Raw genomic sequence first — 18,668 nt, 5'->3', positions numbered from 1 at the left:
GTGATTTGCAAGAGGTATTGACACTGCCGAGTGTTAAGTTTAATTTGCAGTGTAATAAATTAAGTAAAATATAATATGTTGGTCATGATGACAACTGTAGAGTTTACCTGCCCTGACTTGGCAACCAGAAGAAACATCTGAGCCTGAATAAAACCTCGTGGGCTGTATTTGTTCTCCAAGGATGGGCTGGCACCTCCAGAAAAGAATTTATTTGAGCTACGGGGCACTGCTGGCAGCCCAGGAGGAACAGCCCTCCGGAGGTACCGATCCTGCTGTTGACGGGAGGGGGCCCACAGAGACTGGCTGGGCTTTAGATGTGTAGCACTCCTCCTCTAGCATGCCCAACGCTCTCCTTTGAAAGGCAGTTCCAGCTGAAATGGTAACATTTGACCCCATCCTGGTCATCCCACAGACCAAGACACTGAAGTCTGAAAACCATGCGACTGCTTCCTACCTGCATGAAACTCACTGAGTTTTAAGTGGTAGATACTTTGGAACATGAGGGTAATTACTGGCTCCTGGAGATTACTGTATAATTACACTTAATGGACCTCAAAGTAATTACCATGTAACCTGGATTGTGGTTTACGGAACAGAAATAACCATGCATTTACACAGCAATGAGTTGCTGCCCAATTACCTTGTAATTCTCATCCTCTGGGCCCAGGCATGGTAATTGCGTTATGATCTCTCTTGGCCCCCCTCTCTCTTACATAGTCTTCTCCTTTACCAGTGTCCCTGCTTGGAATTACTCTATAGCACTGTCTCGGCTTTGCCCTGTAGGTATTTACGCAGTAAATCAACCCAGAGAGTCTCTCCAAATTGGTCTTCCCTTACGCCTTCCAGGACTCCAGGCTTATATGACTTATGTCTTAGGAAATACTTATCAGGGAATTACAAGATAGAGGACAAAACCAGAAGAAAAACATGCAATGTGGTTGTCTTGGGTGGATTTTGTCTTGTGTAGCTCTGATAAAGTCCATATCCGACCTTGTTGCTGGGTTCCCTTTGCAGCCCAGGGGATGCGGCAGGTCCTGCTGTGGCAGGGTTTGTCTCCCCACTTCCAAGGCTGTTTTATCTCCTCCAGCTACAGAGGGAGCCTGGCTGCGTGCACTACGTGTATGGATTTGAGCAAACGAATCCTGCTCCTGTAGGACCTACTTCTCAAGGTCTGGAAAGGGTTCACATAGTCTAATAATTGCCAGTGCTGGCAATCAGCAGGAGAGGAGCACAGGGCTGGTGACAAGACCACAAGCTCTGCCTCCCCACCGTGTCCGACCTGCGATGCAGTGGCAGAGTCCCAGCACACAAGAAGCTGCTGTGCACGTCCCCAGAGCTCAGGAGTGAAACAGGAGCGATGTGTCCCCTCCTCACGGCAGCTCAGGTCTATTAGATATGAGAGCTCTGCATCTCCTGAAGAGCTTGCTCTGACACACTCAGTTCTCATCTGGGTCCAAGGAGATAAATGATTTTTCCCAGTCTTCTCTGCTTGAACCCAAAATGATCTATTTAAGAATAAATAGCCCAACACACGACTGCTCATACGCCTCACTCTTTGCAAGGCACATGTAGCTCATTATCAGCTGCTTGGATCCTCTTAGCCAGTTTCTGTCGATGGTACCTGTCAGGCGTCCATCACTGTCACAGCTGAGTGCCTCACATTATACAGGCTCTGTTACACGGGGGAAGGCAGGGAAAGACTTTTACAATGCACATCCTTTCACCAAAGCTCAGGGAGGCACAGGAGTGGATTTCCAAAGAGAATGAGCAATTAGAAGTGCAGACAGGACACTACTGGATATTTTGAAAGCATCTGTCAAATCCCATTAACCTTCAGATCACTGCACTGAATGAAATCAGAGGGCATTAGCAGCCCAAGTTGACTGTCAGTCCCAAATCTCTATCTGTGTATAAGGTGCTTAATACCTTTAAAAGCCTCACCCTACAGTGACTTCCCAAGGTTACAGCAAGGTTTCACAGCAGCACAGGGAGCTGCAGAGGTCACTCAGGGCTGGGTGTCTGCGCTGCTTCCCTCCCTTGTACCACAAACTGCGGGGCTGGGATTAGCCTGCGTGACGCCGAGGGACCGACCCTGGAGGAGAGGCATGGTGAGCCCCGTCCCCAGGTGACACGCAGCCCACTGCCGTCGTGTCACTGACGCTGGGGGAAGCTCTGTGCGATGGCGTGGGGTTGAGTTTCTCCCCAGCGATACCTGACGTGTCTGTGAGCAGCTGACATATGGAAAATATTGCCCAACAGAGAGGAGGCTTGGCTCACCTGTGATTCACAAACAGAAAAAGGGAACCTGATCTGTAACCAATATTATTTACAAGGAATAATTCAGCATGCTGTAATATTTGCTCCTGTTGTTCTCTAAAAATGCATTTCCTTTCCAGCCCGTGTCTCTTCCAGGCAGGCTGGTCTTTCATCAGCAGATGAACATTTTGTTTGTACCTCCGTGTGTGTGCAAGTATGTACAGGACCAGCTCTTCCTGAGCGAACACACACCTTTCCCAGCCCTGGCAGCATCTCGGTGCCTCCCTCCCCCCTGCACTTAGATACAAAGAGCATTGTGTTCAGCAGCTCCCTCTGGGTAAAAAAGCCATCTCAGTGCTGGCATACACTGGGCTTGTTGGAAAGTGGAAGTGCAGCCAGGTGTAGTCATGGTGCCCCAGCCTGGCTGCCAGCAACCCCAGTCTGTTCAGGAGAGACAATGTGCCTATGCTCGCTGCTGCCGGTGCTTCCTGGTTTTCAGTGAGGTGAGCCTCCCGCCCGGAAAACAAACCCAATTGTGCTCCTTAACAGCTCTCCTGAGTGATGCTTGCAGCCAACTGCTCTTGATCCGTGTGCTGCTTGCACCATCCTGACTTGCCTCCAGCATTGCCCTGTGCCAAGCCCTGCTGATTTTGGGGGATTTGTCTGGTTGGAGGAGGCTGGAAGAAGCCGGTACCTGAGATGGTCCCCAGGTGTCATCTCTTCCCTGCAGTGGGGCAGCTCTCCCCAAAGCACAGACCCAAACCAGGACACAAGGGTGGCTTCCCTCTCCCTTCTCCTTCCTTCCCAGAACTTGAGTTGGGCTCTGGTTCAAGCAATGACCCAGCAACACCCTCCCACCTTCACTGTGGGGGAGGCTGTGGATGTTCGTGGCAGTGGGGAAGTTTCTACTCATTTAGTGAAATTCAGTCCTTGGGTCTTTCCACAGATGTCTGATACCAGCAGGGCTACATCCATCCCAGACATAGCTCCTCTCTGCCTGCTCTCCCGTGATGAATTTGGCCCAGCCTGTGTGCGGTGGGTCTCCAGAGCTTCTTTCCCAGTGTAGGGTCAAGGCAGATGGGAAGGAGTCTGGGCTCAGTGGGTCGGGGACGATTTTGCATTTTGACTTCAGTGGCAACAAAATTTCCTCCACTGAGCGTGTCAGTGAACTGTACATCATTTACAAACCCTTTCCAGGGGCTGGGTGGGTACAGAAAATAGATGTGCCCTAGAAAACACTTCCAAGTGTCCCCTTTCTCTCCCTGCCTTATCTGAGCTGTTTGGGCAATGCTTTGCTAGTCCTAACGCCACGCTCTGACACTTTGCTACTGCTTCCAGCTTTGGGACAGCGTGGGGAAAGCTGTAAAAAGCCAAACTTGCCGCCAGGTGACACTATCCCCACTGCACTGCTGTGGCACATGGGCTGGGGTGGCGGTGGGGCTGGCCAGGGAGGCCTCTTGGCCCAAGGGAGCTGGACCTGGCACTGCTGGGGCCTCGGCTGCCCCGGCTCTGGGGTCTGCCCCAAGGCTTTGCATGCTACCTATGGGGTCTCCTGGCTGTGGGGTGCTGCCCTTTTTGGCACACCTGGGAAAGTGGACCCAATGCCAGTATAACCTGGTGGAAGGATGCCAACACACCATGGCCCTGGCTATGCCAAAACAGTAGGAAAGCCTCATAACAAAAAAAAAAAAGAAATAATAGGCAAGGCATAAGGAAGAGAGTTTTGCCCATTATCAAGGGCTTTTGGAAGCAGAATCACCCAGCCAAGAGGTTCAGAAATGATGTGCAAGAGAAATGACTATAAAAAATCACTTTCCTTAGTTGGGTTCCAAGTTACCAGCTCCAGGCATCATAGTGGGATGTCGAAAGGAGCCTTGTCTGTTCTTCTAGTTAAAATGAAAACCTCTTAAAGGTCACCCGGTCTGCCCAAGACACAATGAACTGGCTGGCTTTCCATTGTTGTTATTTCTAGAGTGAGCCTATAGCTTCATATTTGGAAGATCTTAACCAACGCTGTTGTTTATTTAGAAATAAAAGTAAATTCACATCAAAGGCACAGTTATTTTGGGCTTTAACTGCCAGGGTGATTTGAAGCTGACAAGATGCAGCCTGGAACTATTAATATCTTGAGTCGGGCCAAAAGGAGAGAAGGAGGGGAAAGAGTCTTAGGTCAATTTTCTGCCTGTTAGGGACTATTAGTGGTTCCACACAGGAAGCCAAAAAAAAATTATATAGTACTATAAATTCTTCCATAAGCCACAAAACACCACAAATTTGCAGCTAATAAACCTGAAGATGCAGTAAGATTAGAAGCTGGAGATGGGACATTTGCTGACTATTTCAGTCTCGGTGTAGTTTGAGATGTTACTGCGGTGCCCTGGAGGGAGACTTTGTGCAGCCTCCGATAAGGACTTGCATTTCCACCTGTCCTGTGCTGGCATCTAATCAAGCTGCCAGTAAATGTAATTACCGCGGCTGCTAGCCGTGCTGGTTACTGTGGCCAAATCAAGCACTGGAAATGATTTAATTGGTAGTCTGAAAGCCCAAGGGGGCTGTCGTGACCATTTAGTTTGACCTCTTGCCTGGCACCGGCCAGACTGCTTTACCCAGATGCCTTAAATCAAGGTCATGGCTTAGGGTTGAGCTTGAGCTGGGAAGAGCTGCCTGATTAGTCCAGAGTATGAAAAGTAACTGCACCATTAGGTGCCATATTTCTGTTGTGTAGCATCAGCATAAACCCTGCTCTCCTGGTAGCAACTAACGTGTGGTGAAGGTGTGCCCTTCCCCAGCATGGCCTGGGTGATGAGATGCAGCAAGTGCCTGTACTACGTGAAAGGAGGGAAGGGGGATGTGAAAGGACCCAGAGCACATGTCTGACTCCAGTCAGCCTGGAGCCATGCACCCATCCCCTATAAACGGAGACACGCAAGAGGCGGATGCTCAAGTGTGTGCAGGAGAGAGAAATGACCTATCATGGGATTCATCTGCTAGGGTCAGTGTTTTAATTTGGGAAACTAATCATATCCTAGAAAGGCCCATTTTTGGCAAATTATAAGGAGAAGCCAGGCTGTGGTGGAGTGTGACAGAGTTCATGGGTGTCCCAAAGGAGCAGAGATGGGCCCCCACACTGTGGGAAGGTTGTCAGGTACTAATGGTACCCGATTTCTGCCAGGAGCAAGCAGCAACCCTGTAGAAGGATTAATTCTGACAGCCTGGCCTGGAAACATCCCAGCCACTCACTTACACAGTGCTGCATGATTTTACAGGGTTTATGTGGCACTGAAAGGTCTATTGCTGGGGTGGGGGGACCTGTCTGTAGGTCATGCCTTGTACGCCTGCAGCTACCAATCCTTCCTCGCACAGCTCTGTTCTCCATTTAAAAATGCAGCAGTGTCCAGAATGTGTCTGTTCCAACCAGTATTTCTGTCTGTTCTCTAACTGACAAAGGTACCGGATTAAATATGTTTTCAATTCCATTTGATTTATTTAACAAGGTTGAAATAAGCCTTTGAGAACGGGATCTCGTGGGGGGTCCTGGGAGCACAGGCGCTGCCATGCACATATCATTTACAAGACACAAAAGGAGCTGACCGCAAAGCGGAGCAGTGGGGACCTCGGTCGCTGGGATGCACAGACAATAACCATGGAGCTGATGACTCAGGCAGGGGAGGCACGGAGAAGGCTGCTGCACTTTGCCAGGCAAGCTCGAGGAAGCCTGGTCTACAGCAGAGCATTTCCGAACTGCGGGAAGGAAGCTGGGGACTTCTACCTACCCCCCAAGGTGCAGAAGTTGCTGGTGATCGGCCCCCGGCCCCCTGCAGCGTGCTGCTGCTGGAAGGAGGGAGCGTGGGCTGGGGGCAGAGCTTCTGTGCATCAGCACATCCATGGTGAAAACATGCCCGCAGCTTGCCTGTACTGCCATTCCTGCTGCCTGCAGTGTCTGTTCCTCCTCACAGGCAATCAATTCACTCTCACACATTTCTGGAGGCAGAGGCTTCCCCCCTCCAGCATGGGCAGCTGCTCTCACTCAGCTGCTCTGTGAACGGGTCTGTGTCTGAGGGGAAGGCTTCGAGCAAAATGAAGCCCAAGGAGGCAGAGGACTTGGGGACCCCTGACAGGTCACAGCAAGCATGTCTGGAGGCCCAGGGGCTGGAGGTTTGGGGACACTCAGTGCTGTCCATCACTGCAAGAGCAAGCGGCTCCAGGGGTGGGGGAGCCAGGCTGGAGAGCTGGCAGGGCGCAAGAGGGGTGGTATGAGGGTTTGGTGGGCAAAGGGAGAATAGGCAGAGGAGTCCTGCGAAGGAGGTGAGCCTTACAGTGAGGCCATAACCACGGAAAAATTCAGTGGCTCCAGAACTACCTTTTCACCTGAACTGCCTTCACTTTCTGTCTTTTTTCTTTATAATCTTGCAAAATATAATGTCTGCTTGGGGTCATGTCCAGCCAAAGCTCAGAGCCCCGTTGGAAGGTACCCAACTGGTTCAGAGCCTGAGCTGCAGCAGTGGGGATGCATTTCTGGCAGTCCAGGCTTCTGCTCTTGGGAGAGAAGATGCAAAAAAATGGGACCAGTTGGCCCAAGGAGACCACATGAGGGAAGTGTCTGGTCTCCATGCTCCCAGACAGTGCTTCATGCATTTGACAATTCAGTTTTACAGGTGGCTTTCTCTGTTGGAAAAGTCAGCTTCCATTTACGCGACAGTCAGATCAGGGAATGAACTTTATAACTCTGTTCTTGGACCAGACACAGGGACCCATGCAACCAGGGCCTGAGCTGTGGTCCCTCTTTCCAAAAATCCACCTGCCCCCTTCCTTTCTCCATCCCCTGAATCTGGGTACCAAGCCTCTGCTGAAGTCCCCTCCCTCCTCTGGCAGGGCAGGGTGGGACCATGGAGCCAAGCTGCCTCTGATGAGCTGCCCGGGGACCCACCCTGACACACAGCAGGGCTGGAGCACCAGGATGCTGAAGAAGGAACAGAGCAGCTCAGCACAGCAAACAGGGCATCCTTGGAGGAGTCAAACCCATCAGCTACTTTGGCAATGGCACAGACTGTGAATCTTGTGCATCAAGAGACTGCAGAAAAAGTTTCAAATTCAACATGCTGATGGAGACAAATGTCGCTTGAGGAGCAAGGTAGCACTCGGCAGACAGTTTTGCAGGAGAACAGCAAAGGCTGCCTGGCCCTCAAAGGGTTAAACAACCCTTGTATGAGCTGTGGTGGAGATATTTCCCATTTCCTTCTTCCTGCCTTCATTGCCTGAGGTGCACTTTATATTAATTTTCTTTTTTTTTCCTCTCATAGAAAATCCAACTCTCTGGAGGAGTCAGTAGGTTCCAGCTCTGCTCTGCATTTACAGACTCAACTAATTACCCGGATAATAGGGCAGCGCGCTGCGAAAGCCTGTGGTAAGGGCATTTCCTGTGAGGCAAGGTTAGGCAGATAAAACGCCTGGAGCCAGAGGGTTTTGGATTCAGCTCTTCTGGGAGACGTTTTTAATTTATTAGCGCTATTTTTTATAAATAAATTAAAAGGGTTTTAAATGAATGGAGATTTGCTCTTTCCAAGTGATTTATCTCCTTTGTCTGACAAGCGGAGGAGCTGGCAGGGATGTGGATGGGGAGGGAGAAGTCAGAGAGATAGGAAGCAGCAGGGTCATCTCAGGCGGAGGGGATGGGCAAGGGCTGCAGGGCCTCTCTGAACCGCTTCCCCATCACGTCCGTGTTGGAGACGGGCCAGAGATGCCCGAACAGTCAGAGGAGCAGCAATTTTGGGGCAGATCGTTGCTATTTTGGCCATAGTCTGGAGGCCTTCAGCATTTTGGGCTGGTCCTGGGGAGCAGCTGTTTGTTTCCCATCCCTGCCTCTGCCCCGGGAGCCACCTTAGCCCTGCTGCGGGGTGGGGAGACAGGACTCTGCTGAGACACGTTTTCGCTCTCTGCCAGTGTCAGGGTCTTGCCTGGTTGCATGTGCCAGGGCAGGGAGGAGTCTGAACCCTGTTTTCGGTTCAGCCCATGCTCCATGTGTGTAGGGGATGTGGCCATGTCCACGGACAGGATCACTGGGAGGGCCACAGCTCTTACTTTTGCATTTCTCTCTTTGCCTCAGCAGCTCAAAATCAAGCCCTGAGCAGGTGGTGGCTTTTGTGATGGAGGACCCTGCACGTACCCACGCCAAGGTGCTGCTTGGTACTGCCAGCCCACCCGCGCCTGAGCGCCACATGAGAGCGTAGACCTGCCGGAGCCACTGCTGTCGCCCACCTGCCCTGTATCAGAGGCCCCAAGGACTTGCCTCGACGGGTTTCCTCACCATATATGTGTGGCAGCTGGCGCTCAGGGCCACAACACCTCCTCTCCCTGCTTGGGCAAAACACTTCTGATGGGAGAGAAAAACACTTTCTCTTTTTCTTCAAAGTGGAGCTCCCAGCCCAAGGGTGTTTTCAGTGAGGTACTACTGTTTTGGTGAAAGGCATTGGAAGATCCATGCAGGAACCTCTCCACCCCTTCAGCTGCACTCTCCACTTGCTGTCTGGGGTCTGCCCTGCTTTGCCATGGGGACACTGGCAACAGTCAAGCTGGGAAATGCTAAATGATGGTTTATGCGTGCTGGTGTTTGGAGCTAGAACTTGGGGTCCAGCTCTGAAATTCAGCTTCCACGATTAGATGCCCTCCCCATGGCTGTCTGTGAAGTGCTATACACACACACATATAGACATATGTGTATATGTATATATTTGGCTGCATAGCTTCACGTCACCTACCCCTTCCATCCCTTCACCCTGCAGAGAGCAGTGAGTTAGGGCTTGGCTGTCTGGAGGGACTTCACGCATCACCTTCCCCTCCAGGTCTGATCCATGAAACATTAATCCAGGGAAGCAGAGGGCTAAGTTCAGTGTTATCACAACCTACCTAATGAGGTCAAAGTCAAGCACTACAAGGCATGAGGCAATTATTCATCAGCCTTTAGACTGCATTCAGACTGGCTGCAAAGCTCAAGGACCTTAGGACACTGGTCAGCTTTCCAGGCGAAGGTGGTAAGGAGGAAACCTGGGCACAAGACCAGTGTCACTGTGGAAATTCCTGTCACAAGGATCCCCCCATGAGAAATATGGTCCTCATACAGCAGTAGGGAACTTGGCTCCTGTATTAGCACCGTGCCAGCCTTTGGATGGCATTTTTTCCTTGCTGCTCCTCTGCAAACACAGCCCTGCCTCCCCTAGCGCTGTGCCCCCAGCCCCGAGTGCAAGGTCTGAATGTTTCCAAGAATCAACCTCTGTCATGGCAGCAATGCTCCTGGCTGCAGCTGACTTCTCTTTACATCAGCTTTTCCGTAAACATCCCTACTTACCAGGCGTACGCTACAGAACAGGTATAATCTAATCTCTCTCCCTTCTCCCTGCATTGTTAAAGACTGAGAAATGAAGTCCAACATAATCAGGAAATGTAAAAGTTAAGATCCTTCCATCCAAAAGGCAGGAAGCCGGTTATGCTGCCCAACGTTTTACAGCACACGTTAAATGGCTTACAGAGCAATACACCACAGGGCAGTTTTTACAAGGCAAAGCAGGCGCAGCGAAGCAACGTGAGGAGCAGTGCAGCTGGAGTCTCAGCTTTTGGCATGCTTTGCTCCTACTTCTTGCAAAAGATGGTGCTTCCCCTTGACTTTTCTTTTCTCCTTCGTTTCACCACCCCACTCCTCACCCAAAGGCCTCTCAGGATTCCCCCAGGCCATTTGCTGTGGTCCAAACACTCCCCCTGGCCACAGGTCTTCCCCTCTGGGCATGCCTATGGGTTATGGTTGTCCTTTGCTTGGTATTTAAAGTCTCTGTGCCCAGCTGGCCTCGCTCTGCTCACTGGGCAGCACTGCGTCTGCTCTGCATCTCCTATGGGCACCCCCGAGCTTACACCTTATTTAAAGGATCTAGTCCATTAGCCAAAGGGGCTACAGGAAGAACGTGTCACATAAGGACATTTACACTCCTATTTACTCCGTGTCTTTGGGAGAGGGCTAAAAAATGCTGAGTATCACCCACTTTGACCATTAATACCTGGTTTCATAGCTCAGCCACACTTAGGGTTTCTTCCCACAGACCTGCAGGGTTGCTTTGTGTCATCTCTCAGGTTTATGGGAACGGGTGAGGGAATCTCACCAGGTTTCAAGGCTATTTCGAAACCCTATTGGGAATCTGGCCAGAGCAGCTCTGACTTGCTTCCAGCCTGCCTACCCAGGTTTCCTTCCAGGAAGAGGAGGCTGGGGGGGCTCGTGAACAGCCAGATCTTGCCCTGACAGAGAAAAATTTCTTGGAGCTGCTTTCTCCAGCTACATGCTAGTGTTTGACTGGTTGAGACCTGGCGGGTGTTGCCCCCTCATCAGCATGGAAAACAGAGAGCTGCTCTTGCTCTGTACCTGGCAAAGCTGACTTGTGCACGGTAGCTGCAGGTCAATGCAGGGGAAACATGAAGTCATTAATCTGGCTTCACTTTACCTCTTTCTAGATTTGCTGCCCTCCTAAGATATCAGGGCCAAGCCCTCTCCAAGAACAGAGATGCTCCACTGGGATCTGTTTTTGCAGAAATGCTAGGACCTGGGGTAGGCGTCTGGCGTGGTTGTGCATAAGCAGCTTGCATACCGCTGAGCCCTGCATGGAGCAGTGGGTGCTGTTTCTCTTAAAGTTTTGGCTGCATTTGATAAAAATAGAAGTTTCCCTGTCTAGCTAAATATGAGAAGAAACATTTCCCTTAGGGGAACAGAGGTTTCTGCACCTAAAACTTCCTAGGCTTTTCTGAAAAGCCTGAAACAATTTTTTTCCTCTCAGCTTCTACAGATCTTCAACTATTCTGCCCGGCTTATAATCAGCATCTGGCCACAAATACTCATTTTAGGAACCCTGGAGAAGTTTCTGTCTTCACCAACTCTTACCATCCTGCTGCCTTCCAGGAGGTAACGCCCACGGGGTAACTGAGAGCACAGTTTGGCCTCCACAAGCCAAGAAAATGTGCTAAGTGCTGTCAACAGAATGTAATCATAATTTGAGTTAAAGGGTATGTGCGGAGACTGTAATAGTCTCCACATGCACAGGAGCTGCGAGGTGGTAGGTAGATACAGGTCTACCAGCTTAGTTGGGCTGCTGCAGCCAAATGCTGGGCTGTTTTTTGCCACAGAGCTTGGCCAGCTTTGGTCATCAGGGCAGATGAGTGCTGGAGATTAACATGAGGGGGATGGCTCCACTTGAGGAACACCGCGATCCTCAAAGATCAGTGACTTGAAATCCTTGCTGGCCTGGAGGTGAGAATTAGATGCTCAGGCCAAGAGGAGCAAAAGCCAGCTCACTCTCTCTTGAAGACACTCCTTCAGTGTGATCAGATGTGGAGGAGAGTCTGGAACCTCGCCCACAGCACTGTCCTTGCAGCTGCAGGCAGCTTGTGGAGGATGGGGGCTGTGGGATACTCACACACACAAGTCTGAGCCATCAGAGCCTGGACGCAGGCAGACCCCTGCTTCAAGGGGACAACCCCTGGAGGTCAAATACTCCCAGGGCTGCCTGGTCAGCAGGGACAGGACTGCCACTGCCACAGCCCTGCAGAGAGCCCTGTCCTTGCAGGGCTATCCAGTTCTGTCCCTGCGGGGACTGAGAGCAAGGGAGGGAGATGCTTGAGCTCCCCTGAATGCTGGGGGGCATCTCAGACAGGCAACAAAAGGCAAAGGAAGTGCTAGGGCAGGAGCAGAGGGAGAAATGAGCTTTCAGCACAAGTGTGTGTGGGAACTGAATTATCATCCAGGGCAATGGAAGCCCTTTACTCTTTCCCACAGTAAATAAGAAGCCAGCTTCTTCTCTGCAGCTCTGTCCTGCTTGGGATGGGCAGCAGGGTGGCTTTAACCACCTTGGCTGCAGAATAAGGTTGCCCTGATGTAGGCTGTGATGTTGCTGCATAGTCTGCCTGGGTTAGAGCCCAAACAGGGTTTTCTTCCCTCAGCAAGTCCTCCACTCCCTACTGCAACCTGCCTGCCTTTGTGCTGCCTGGATGCCACGACTCTGCCCTCACATATTTGCCTGTGCCCACCAGAAATGATTGGGGAGAAAGCCAAGCTGGCGCAGGGGCGGGGGAGATCTGTGGATCACCAGAGGAGACCATCCAGCCTCCCTTCTTGCACCACCCCTGGCACAGTTCAGGGGCAGTGCACTGTCTCCAGCTGAGCCCTTCTGGGTGGCCCCAGGATGTGCCAGTCTGAAAGTAAGAGACAATGTGTGTCATGGTCCTGCCTCTGAGGGCTGTGTCTAGGGACCAAGGGCTTGCCTGCTGCGTCCACTCTCGCCTGACCGCTGCTGCTGGCACCGTGCTCGGCACAGACGGGCCCTGTCTCCTTGAGTGGCAGTTGAATGCTGGGAAGTGTCACCTCTTTTTGCCATGACCCAGACCCCCTACTTCTCCCTGGCAAGGAGTGAGGCCCTGACTCTGACCCCAAGGCCTGCATGAAGGGACATGTTTCTGCACAATTGAAGGCAACAGGCACCTCTTCTAGTCTTTCAGAGCATTAATTTATTTGCTTGCCTGTTTATGTTTCCTCCTAGGCCAATGCACGGCACATGAGACCCAAGTGATTCATAATGCTGTCAAAGGCGCAGTGTGCACAAGGCAAGGCCATCAGATTCAAGTCTTTTTGAGTTCAGGGTGACCCATCTGCTGCTAATGAAGATGTGTCCTGGAGGAGAGTTCATTCCTGCTTCCCATCTTCCCCCGTGGTCTCCTGACAGATTGCTTACCCAGCTGTGCCAAGAACATGGTGCAAGATGAAGTCAGCTGGCTATGGGTGATGCCAGGTGACATGGGACCATCTCAAAGAGAGATATTCCACAGATCCCCAGGGATTTTACCAGCCTTGAACTCAAGCCAGCCCCTCATTTTGGTGGAGTCAGATGTTTAGGAGGCTTTGGGACCTTGTGCGTGTGGTGAGGAGGTGGGGACACTCCCTGAGCAGGGCATGCATGCAAACTCTCTGGATTGCACCAAGACTTGGGTCCAGGGCCTCTGAGCCCCCTCCCAGCCGCTCTACCCACATGCGCAGACCCCTCTGCAGCAGCAGCACAGCCAGACCAGCTTGCACAGGTGCAGGGAGAAAGTCCAGTTTGCCACCACCCCAGGCAGCACCGTGCCCTGGGCATCTGCTTGCTGGGCTGGTGCCTGGAGCCAGCCCTGCTGCCGCCCTCAGAGCATGGTGGCCAGTGAACATGTAGTGGGGCTGGCCCAGAGACACCAGCTCTTTCCTGCAGGCTGTGCTGGAGGGCATGAACACAGGTGAGCTCTTTAGCACAGAGAAGAACACAGGTGAGCTCTTTAGCACAGAGAAGAAAACAGGTGACTCACAGGGTTTCCAAGCTGTGCAGCCCATCAAAGCCGTTGGCTCCCAGGCTTTGGATCCGGTTGTTGTGCAGGTGCCTGTGGACAAAACAGAGATGTTCATTGGAGATGCAAGCTGATCTTTACTTGCCAGTCTGAGCCAAGGCCCAGGGACATTCTGCAAGCAGAGCACCACAGCCTGGGCTGGGATGACAAAGGGTGTTATAAGGTCCCTTCTCTTGCCCCATGAGACACATGCTGGGTGCAGTAGTGCTTGCAGAGCAGCTACAGAGCTCCCATTTCTCCCAGGAAATCCAGACTGACATAGGAGTTTCCCTGAGACCTCCACTTTCACAGCTGGTGGGTGACTTTGGATGAACATGCTTAAACAGGAAGCTTCAAGAAGCGCTCTGGATCTCACCTTACGTTGGGCCCAACCCTACAAAGTGCCGTGTGGCTTCAGCAGTTGCTCATGGGCACTGGTGCTATCTAAGGATGCAGTCATATTTGAACTCCTCAGACCCATAGTAGCAGCAAGAAGACTTTGAGTTGAAAATCATCCTGTTAGTCACAGTTTATTATCTTTACTTGCAAAAAAAATGAAAATGCTGCCAGTTCCTGAATTAGCTCCAGTTTGACTGCAATGAAAGCTGTCTTCAGTTTAATGCTTCAGAATGTCTGGCTGAAATGCAGGCGCCGTGTGACAGGCTGGTACACATTCTCTACACTAAGGCAGCAATTTTTTCCTTCTGCCCCTTCATCCTGGTGCTATACACCATGAACACCTAGTGCTTAAGGGCTCTGGACCTTCCAGCCTTAATACTGGTGCTGGAGAGCCATGTGTTGGGGGCCCCCCTGGCTTGCAAAGCCACCTGGGGTATTTTTGCCTTGGAAGCTCCATAGGTGATGAGTTCCCCTGGAGTCCCATCTGCTAGGTTCTCTGTTTCCATGGGCCTCTTACTCCCATGTCTCAGTTTTCTGGCAAACCCAAGACCTTCATTCCTGGATTCCTTCTCTCTGATTGTCAGAGACTGTGTGTGTGGGCGCACATCTGAGTGTTTTAGCCACCGGGCTTCCTTTACAGCTGGTGGGAGCCACATGGCTCATTGTGCATCTCCCTCTGAAATCCCACTCAAGGGCACCTTGAACTCCATGCAGAGAGACCTTGGAGCAGCCTGAGGAAAGTCTGCTGAAAAACAACCCACTGCTGCCCAGCCTGCACTTCTACTAGCTGGCACTTACGCACATTAGTGATGTCCATGCTTGCATGGGGATGGTCTGTGTGGAGAAATGCCCACCGAGGAGGTAAGGACCTCCGGGGCAGGATACCCTCTTTGCTCTCTGTGAGGGTAGGTTTCCCCCATCAGTTCATTTTACAGTTCAGGTTCTCCTTTAACATGGAGCGCCGTGTGGTTAATCTGCTGCCACACCACTTGCCTTTGGGGTCCTTTTCTCCCTTGCCCACGCTCAGGGACGCACCAACCTTTGTCCAACACTGCTGCCTCCTTCCAAGACCCTGGGGGAGACTCCACACTGGCAGGTGGATCAATGACTTTTTCGTTATTCGCTGCTTGATCTAAATCTGTCTCGGCTTGAAAAATCTCTCACTCCACCTGGATTCAAGTGTGAGCTGTTTGGCTGAGCACAGGCAGCTCCCACTGCCAAATATTCTAGGGTAAAGCAGGAGGGAGCTGGGAGTGGAGGAACATCCAGGCTCTAGGGCAGTTTGGTAGGGGCTTGCAAAACAGAAACCAGCCCAAGCCGGATGTTTGTCGTTGGGATGAGAACATACCAACATTTCAGAGGAAGGGGAAGGGAGGGGAAAGATGTGTGATAAAATACGTTTGCTCCTTTGAGCAAATGGGAAAAAAGAAAAGGAAGTTGCCTGCAAGAAAACTTGGTTTGATTGTGACTCTTTGAGGAGAAAAGAAGCCGAGATCAAAATCAGAATCTTACAGGAGAAATCTCTCTTTGTCACAAGAAAAGAAGTTCCAGTCCAGACGGTTTCCTCTATCAAATGTTATGGGACAGCTTCAGATCATGTTGCCCTTACTCCACTTGGCAGTTCCAGTGCAAGATGGTGCCAACAATTTTGGGTCCCTTTGAACACTGGATACTGTATTTGGCAAATTGAGGATTTGAATCTGGAGTCGCTCTCTAATTGCAGCGCGAGGTGCCACAGGAACCCCTTGCCCCATACCTCTGTCTGCTGCGAGCAGACACCATGGGGAGAACGAAAATGCTGAATGCTGGGGAAGATGTGAGCTCCTTGGAGCTCTGTCGGGGTGGTACAACTGGACACCTTGCCTAAGCTCGGCCATGCTGAGCAGCTGACTGCTATCGCTCAAGTCAGGCAAGGAGACAGAATAGAAAAGCAATCACCTGCTGTGTTTATATTTGGCTCTGAAGTGCTTTGTTTGGAGTCAGAGTAATGAAAATCATCAGAAGGAAGTTCTTTGTTGGTGAGAAAATTATGAGCAACTGAAAAAGAGAGTTATAAAAAAATTTGCTGTCCAAGCTGAACTCTAGAGTTGTTACCTAACCACATGGCAATAATAGAAACAAGAGAGCTGGAAAGGTAAACACTTGAAAAGCCTTTCCTTTCTTCCATCCTGCCTTTTTTTCTCCCCTGGTAAACAAATTTTAACAAGTGGAATTGCAACATCTCCAGTGTTTGTCAGTTTGAGCTCAGCCCACACGACGTTATATTCTGCCCTGTAAATTACAGCTGGTTTGATAGCAACTCGAGATACTTGGTTCTGGGCTATAAACAACGCTGTTGTGATGCAAAAGCATGAGAAGTCTTTAAGCCCTTGCTATTGCTATTGGAGCTGGTATCCACCACTGTCCTCAGTAAGATCAACGAGCTTTGAGATCTGTATATCTCCCTTCTCAGGTCAGTACCATGGAATGAGGCTGGTTTTGGGCAATCATCCATGAGAGCAGCTTTGCCCAGGAAGGAGCACGACAGTCATTGCTTTTTTGTGGGCTAGCCTGTAGACTGTTATTCAGTTATGAACCTCCATTAGAAAACAGTGGTCTCTTTTCAAAAGCAATTATCATGACTGACCTCTGGCAGGATGGCAGACAATTTGCCCCATGTATTCCGGCAGCAGCACGAGTGCTACCACGTCATGAGACAGGCTAGCTCCTCCGCTGTGTCAGGTGAACCCATGCCATGCCTTGCTGAAAGGCAGCATAAATTACAGTGGCTGCAGAATACCAAATGGCCAAAATCCCCCAGACAGGCTTGGGAGAGATGCTTCATCTTGGTTGGTGTCTCAGGTGATGAGACTTTAGAAGCACACCGGAAAAAAACCAACCCTACAAGATTCAGTTGTGTCCCACAAAAAACGTGCACAGTAGATTCTAGAAGGAAGACTTTCTGCCCTTGACAACAATTTTGCACAAATTGGGCATAAATTCTGCTCCTAGTAGAATTTGTTTCATTTTCATTTCACTCCCTTTTCCATATATTTTTCCAGTGGATTAAAAGATCCTGGAGAACCATCTTGTACTGAAGTGAGAGGGTCCAACACAGGCATTAGCACTGAGAGCTCCAGCTCTGGAAATACCACTTCCAAGGGGACAGGGCACCTCTGCCAATTTGTCCCACACACAAGGGAAAGCAGGTTGAGCTAATGTGCTAAATACTGGTTCAATAAAGGTCCTTGTCTGCATGAAGAAGAGAATAGACTGTAAGGAAAGGGTAATTATATTACATCTGCATCGTGCACTGGTGAAAACATCTCTGGAAGGCTAAATGTATTTCTGGTACCCACATTGTTAACTGGATGCTGATAATTTGGAATGACTGCAGAGAAGAGCAATAAAAATGATCCAAGGGCTGGAAAAAACTAGAATGGAGACTTAGAGAACTCAATCTGTTCAGCTTATTAGAACCAAGATCAAGGGGATGAGTGCAGCGGAACGTATAGGATTCTTCCTGGTTAGAAAATGGGTACTAAAATGGTTCTGTGATTTAGTGGAGAAAAGAATAATAAGAACAAATGTCTGAAGTCAAAGCCAAAGAAAATTCAAATGGGAAATACGAGCTTTTTTATTTTTTTTTGTTAACACTAAGGATGATTAACCACTGGAACAAACTACAAAGAGAAGTGGTGGATTCTCCATCGCTCTCATTTCTAATGACTTCATTTTTTCTTCTCAAAAAGGACAAATGCAAACATTTTCCATCAGTTATTTGCCTCAGATGATTTGAACTAGGTTCAAATCTGACATGATGTGAATTCTCCCACTGGACCAGCCATTGCCGTGTTGAATTCCCAGCTCTATTGTGGCAAAATTGTCCTTTTCCTCAATTTGGCCATGGATAAGTAGAGAAACCTAAATCATAAATGGTGCAAATTCCCATGGATTATTTCCGACAGTGAAGGACCAGCATGAGATTTGTCTGGTGAAGAATAAAGATCAGTCAGAAGTGACATGGTCAGGGGTGCGTTGGAGTGCTATTCGCTTCTTCCTCAAGTGCTGGGAAGGCAAACTCACTTTTGCCAAGGCAGCATGCTCAGTCCTCAGAGAGAAAAGGCACTTTTGCAAATTAAAAGGCCCATGAATGGGACCCAGATGTTACAGGCAATATTGTTCTTAGTAATAATGAATTGCACATGCCTGGCACTCACCGCCAACACCGAGGTTCCCAAGAACTTTTCGGAGAGGGACTTCTTAACTCCCCTGTACAGGTGAAGGTAGAGATGATGCACAGGTTCATCCTGACACTGATCTAACAGACTAGGGTTTGACATGCTGGGGAGCTCTGAGTCCCATAGATATCAGCTGAAACTACCGGTGCTCAGCTCCCCTGGAAAGCAGGGATGAGATGTTTGATGTTTGCTCCCAGGCAGGGAGGAAACTGAAAATCAGTGGTCCCTTTTGAAAGTTTTGGCCAGAGTAACACCAAAAAAAGGCCCAAAATGGGAATGGGAACCCAGGAGTCTTCGAAACTAGTTTTCTTCTCCAGTCACTAAACCATGCTGTTAGAGAGAGAGATGCATCATGTCCTTACATGATAAAAACTGTAAGAAAGAGAAATTCTACTAAATATCCTTCATTTATTGTCT

The 18,668-nt window shown here is 50.1% G+C and overlaps 1 protein-coding gene across 1 annotated transcript in view; it reads right to left on the bottom strand.

The window, feature by feature from the left end:
* LGR6 (leucine rich repeat containing G protein-coupled receptor 6) overlaps positions 1-18,668 on the bottom strand; it is a 149,553-nt gene that overhangs the window by 27,068 nt on the left and 103,817 nt on the right. The window contains exon 6 of the mRNA XM_009463305.2: positions 13,615-13,686. Coding sequence (XP_009461580.2) covers positions 13,615-13,686 — 72 coding nt within the window. The remainder of the gene's footprint in view (positions 1-13,614; positions 13,687-18,668) is intronic.

Source organism: Nipponia nippon, unplaced genomic scaffold, assembly GCF_047370975.1.
Source record: "Nipponia nippon isolate SJK-2023a ecotype South Korea unplaced genomic scaffold, ASM4737097v1 scaffold_25, whole genome shotgun sequence".
Lineage (NCBI taxonomy): Eukaryota > Metazoa > Chordata > Aves > Pelecaniformes > Threskiornithidae > Nipponia > Nipponia nippon.
Note: the sequence above shows the minus strand (reverse complement) of the source record. Positions and strands in the feature narration are given on the sequence as shown.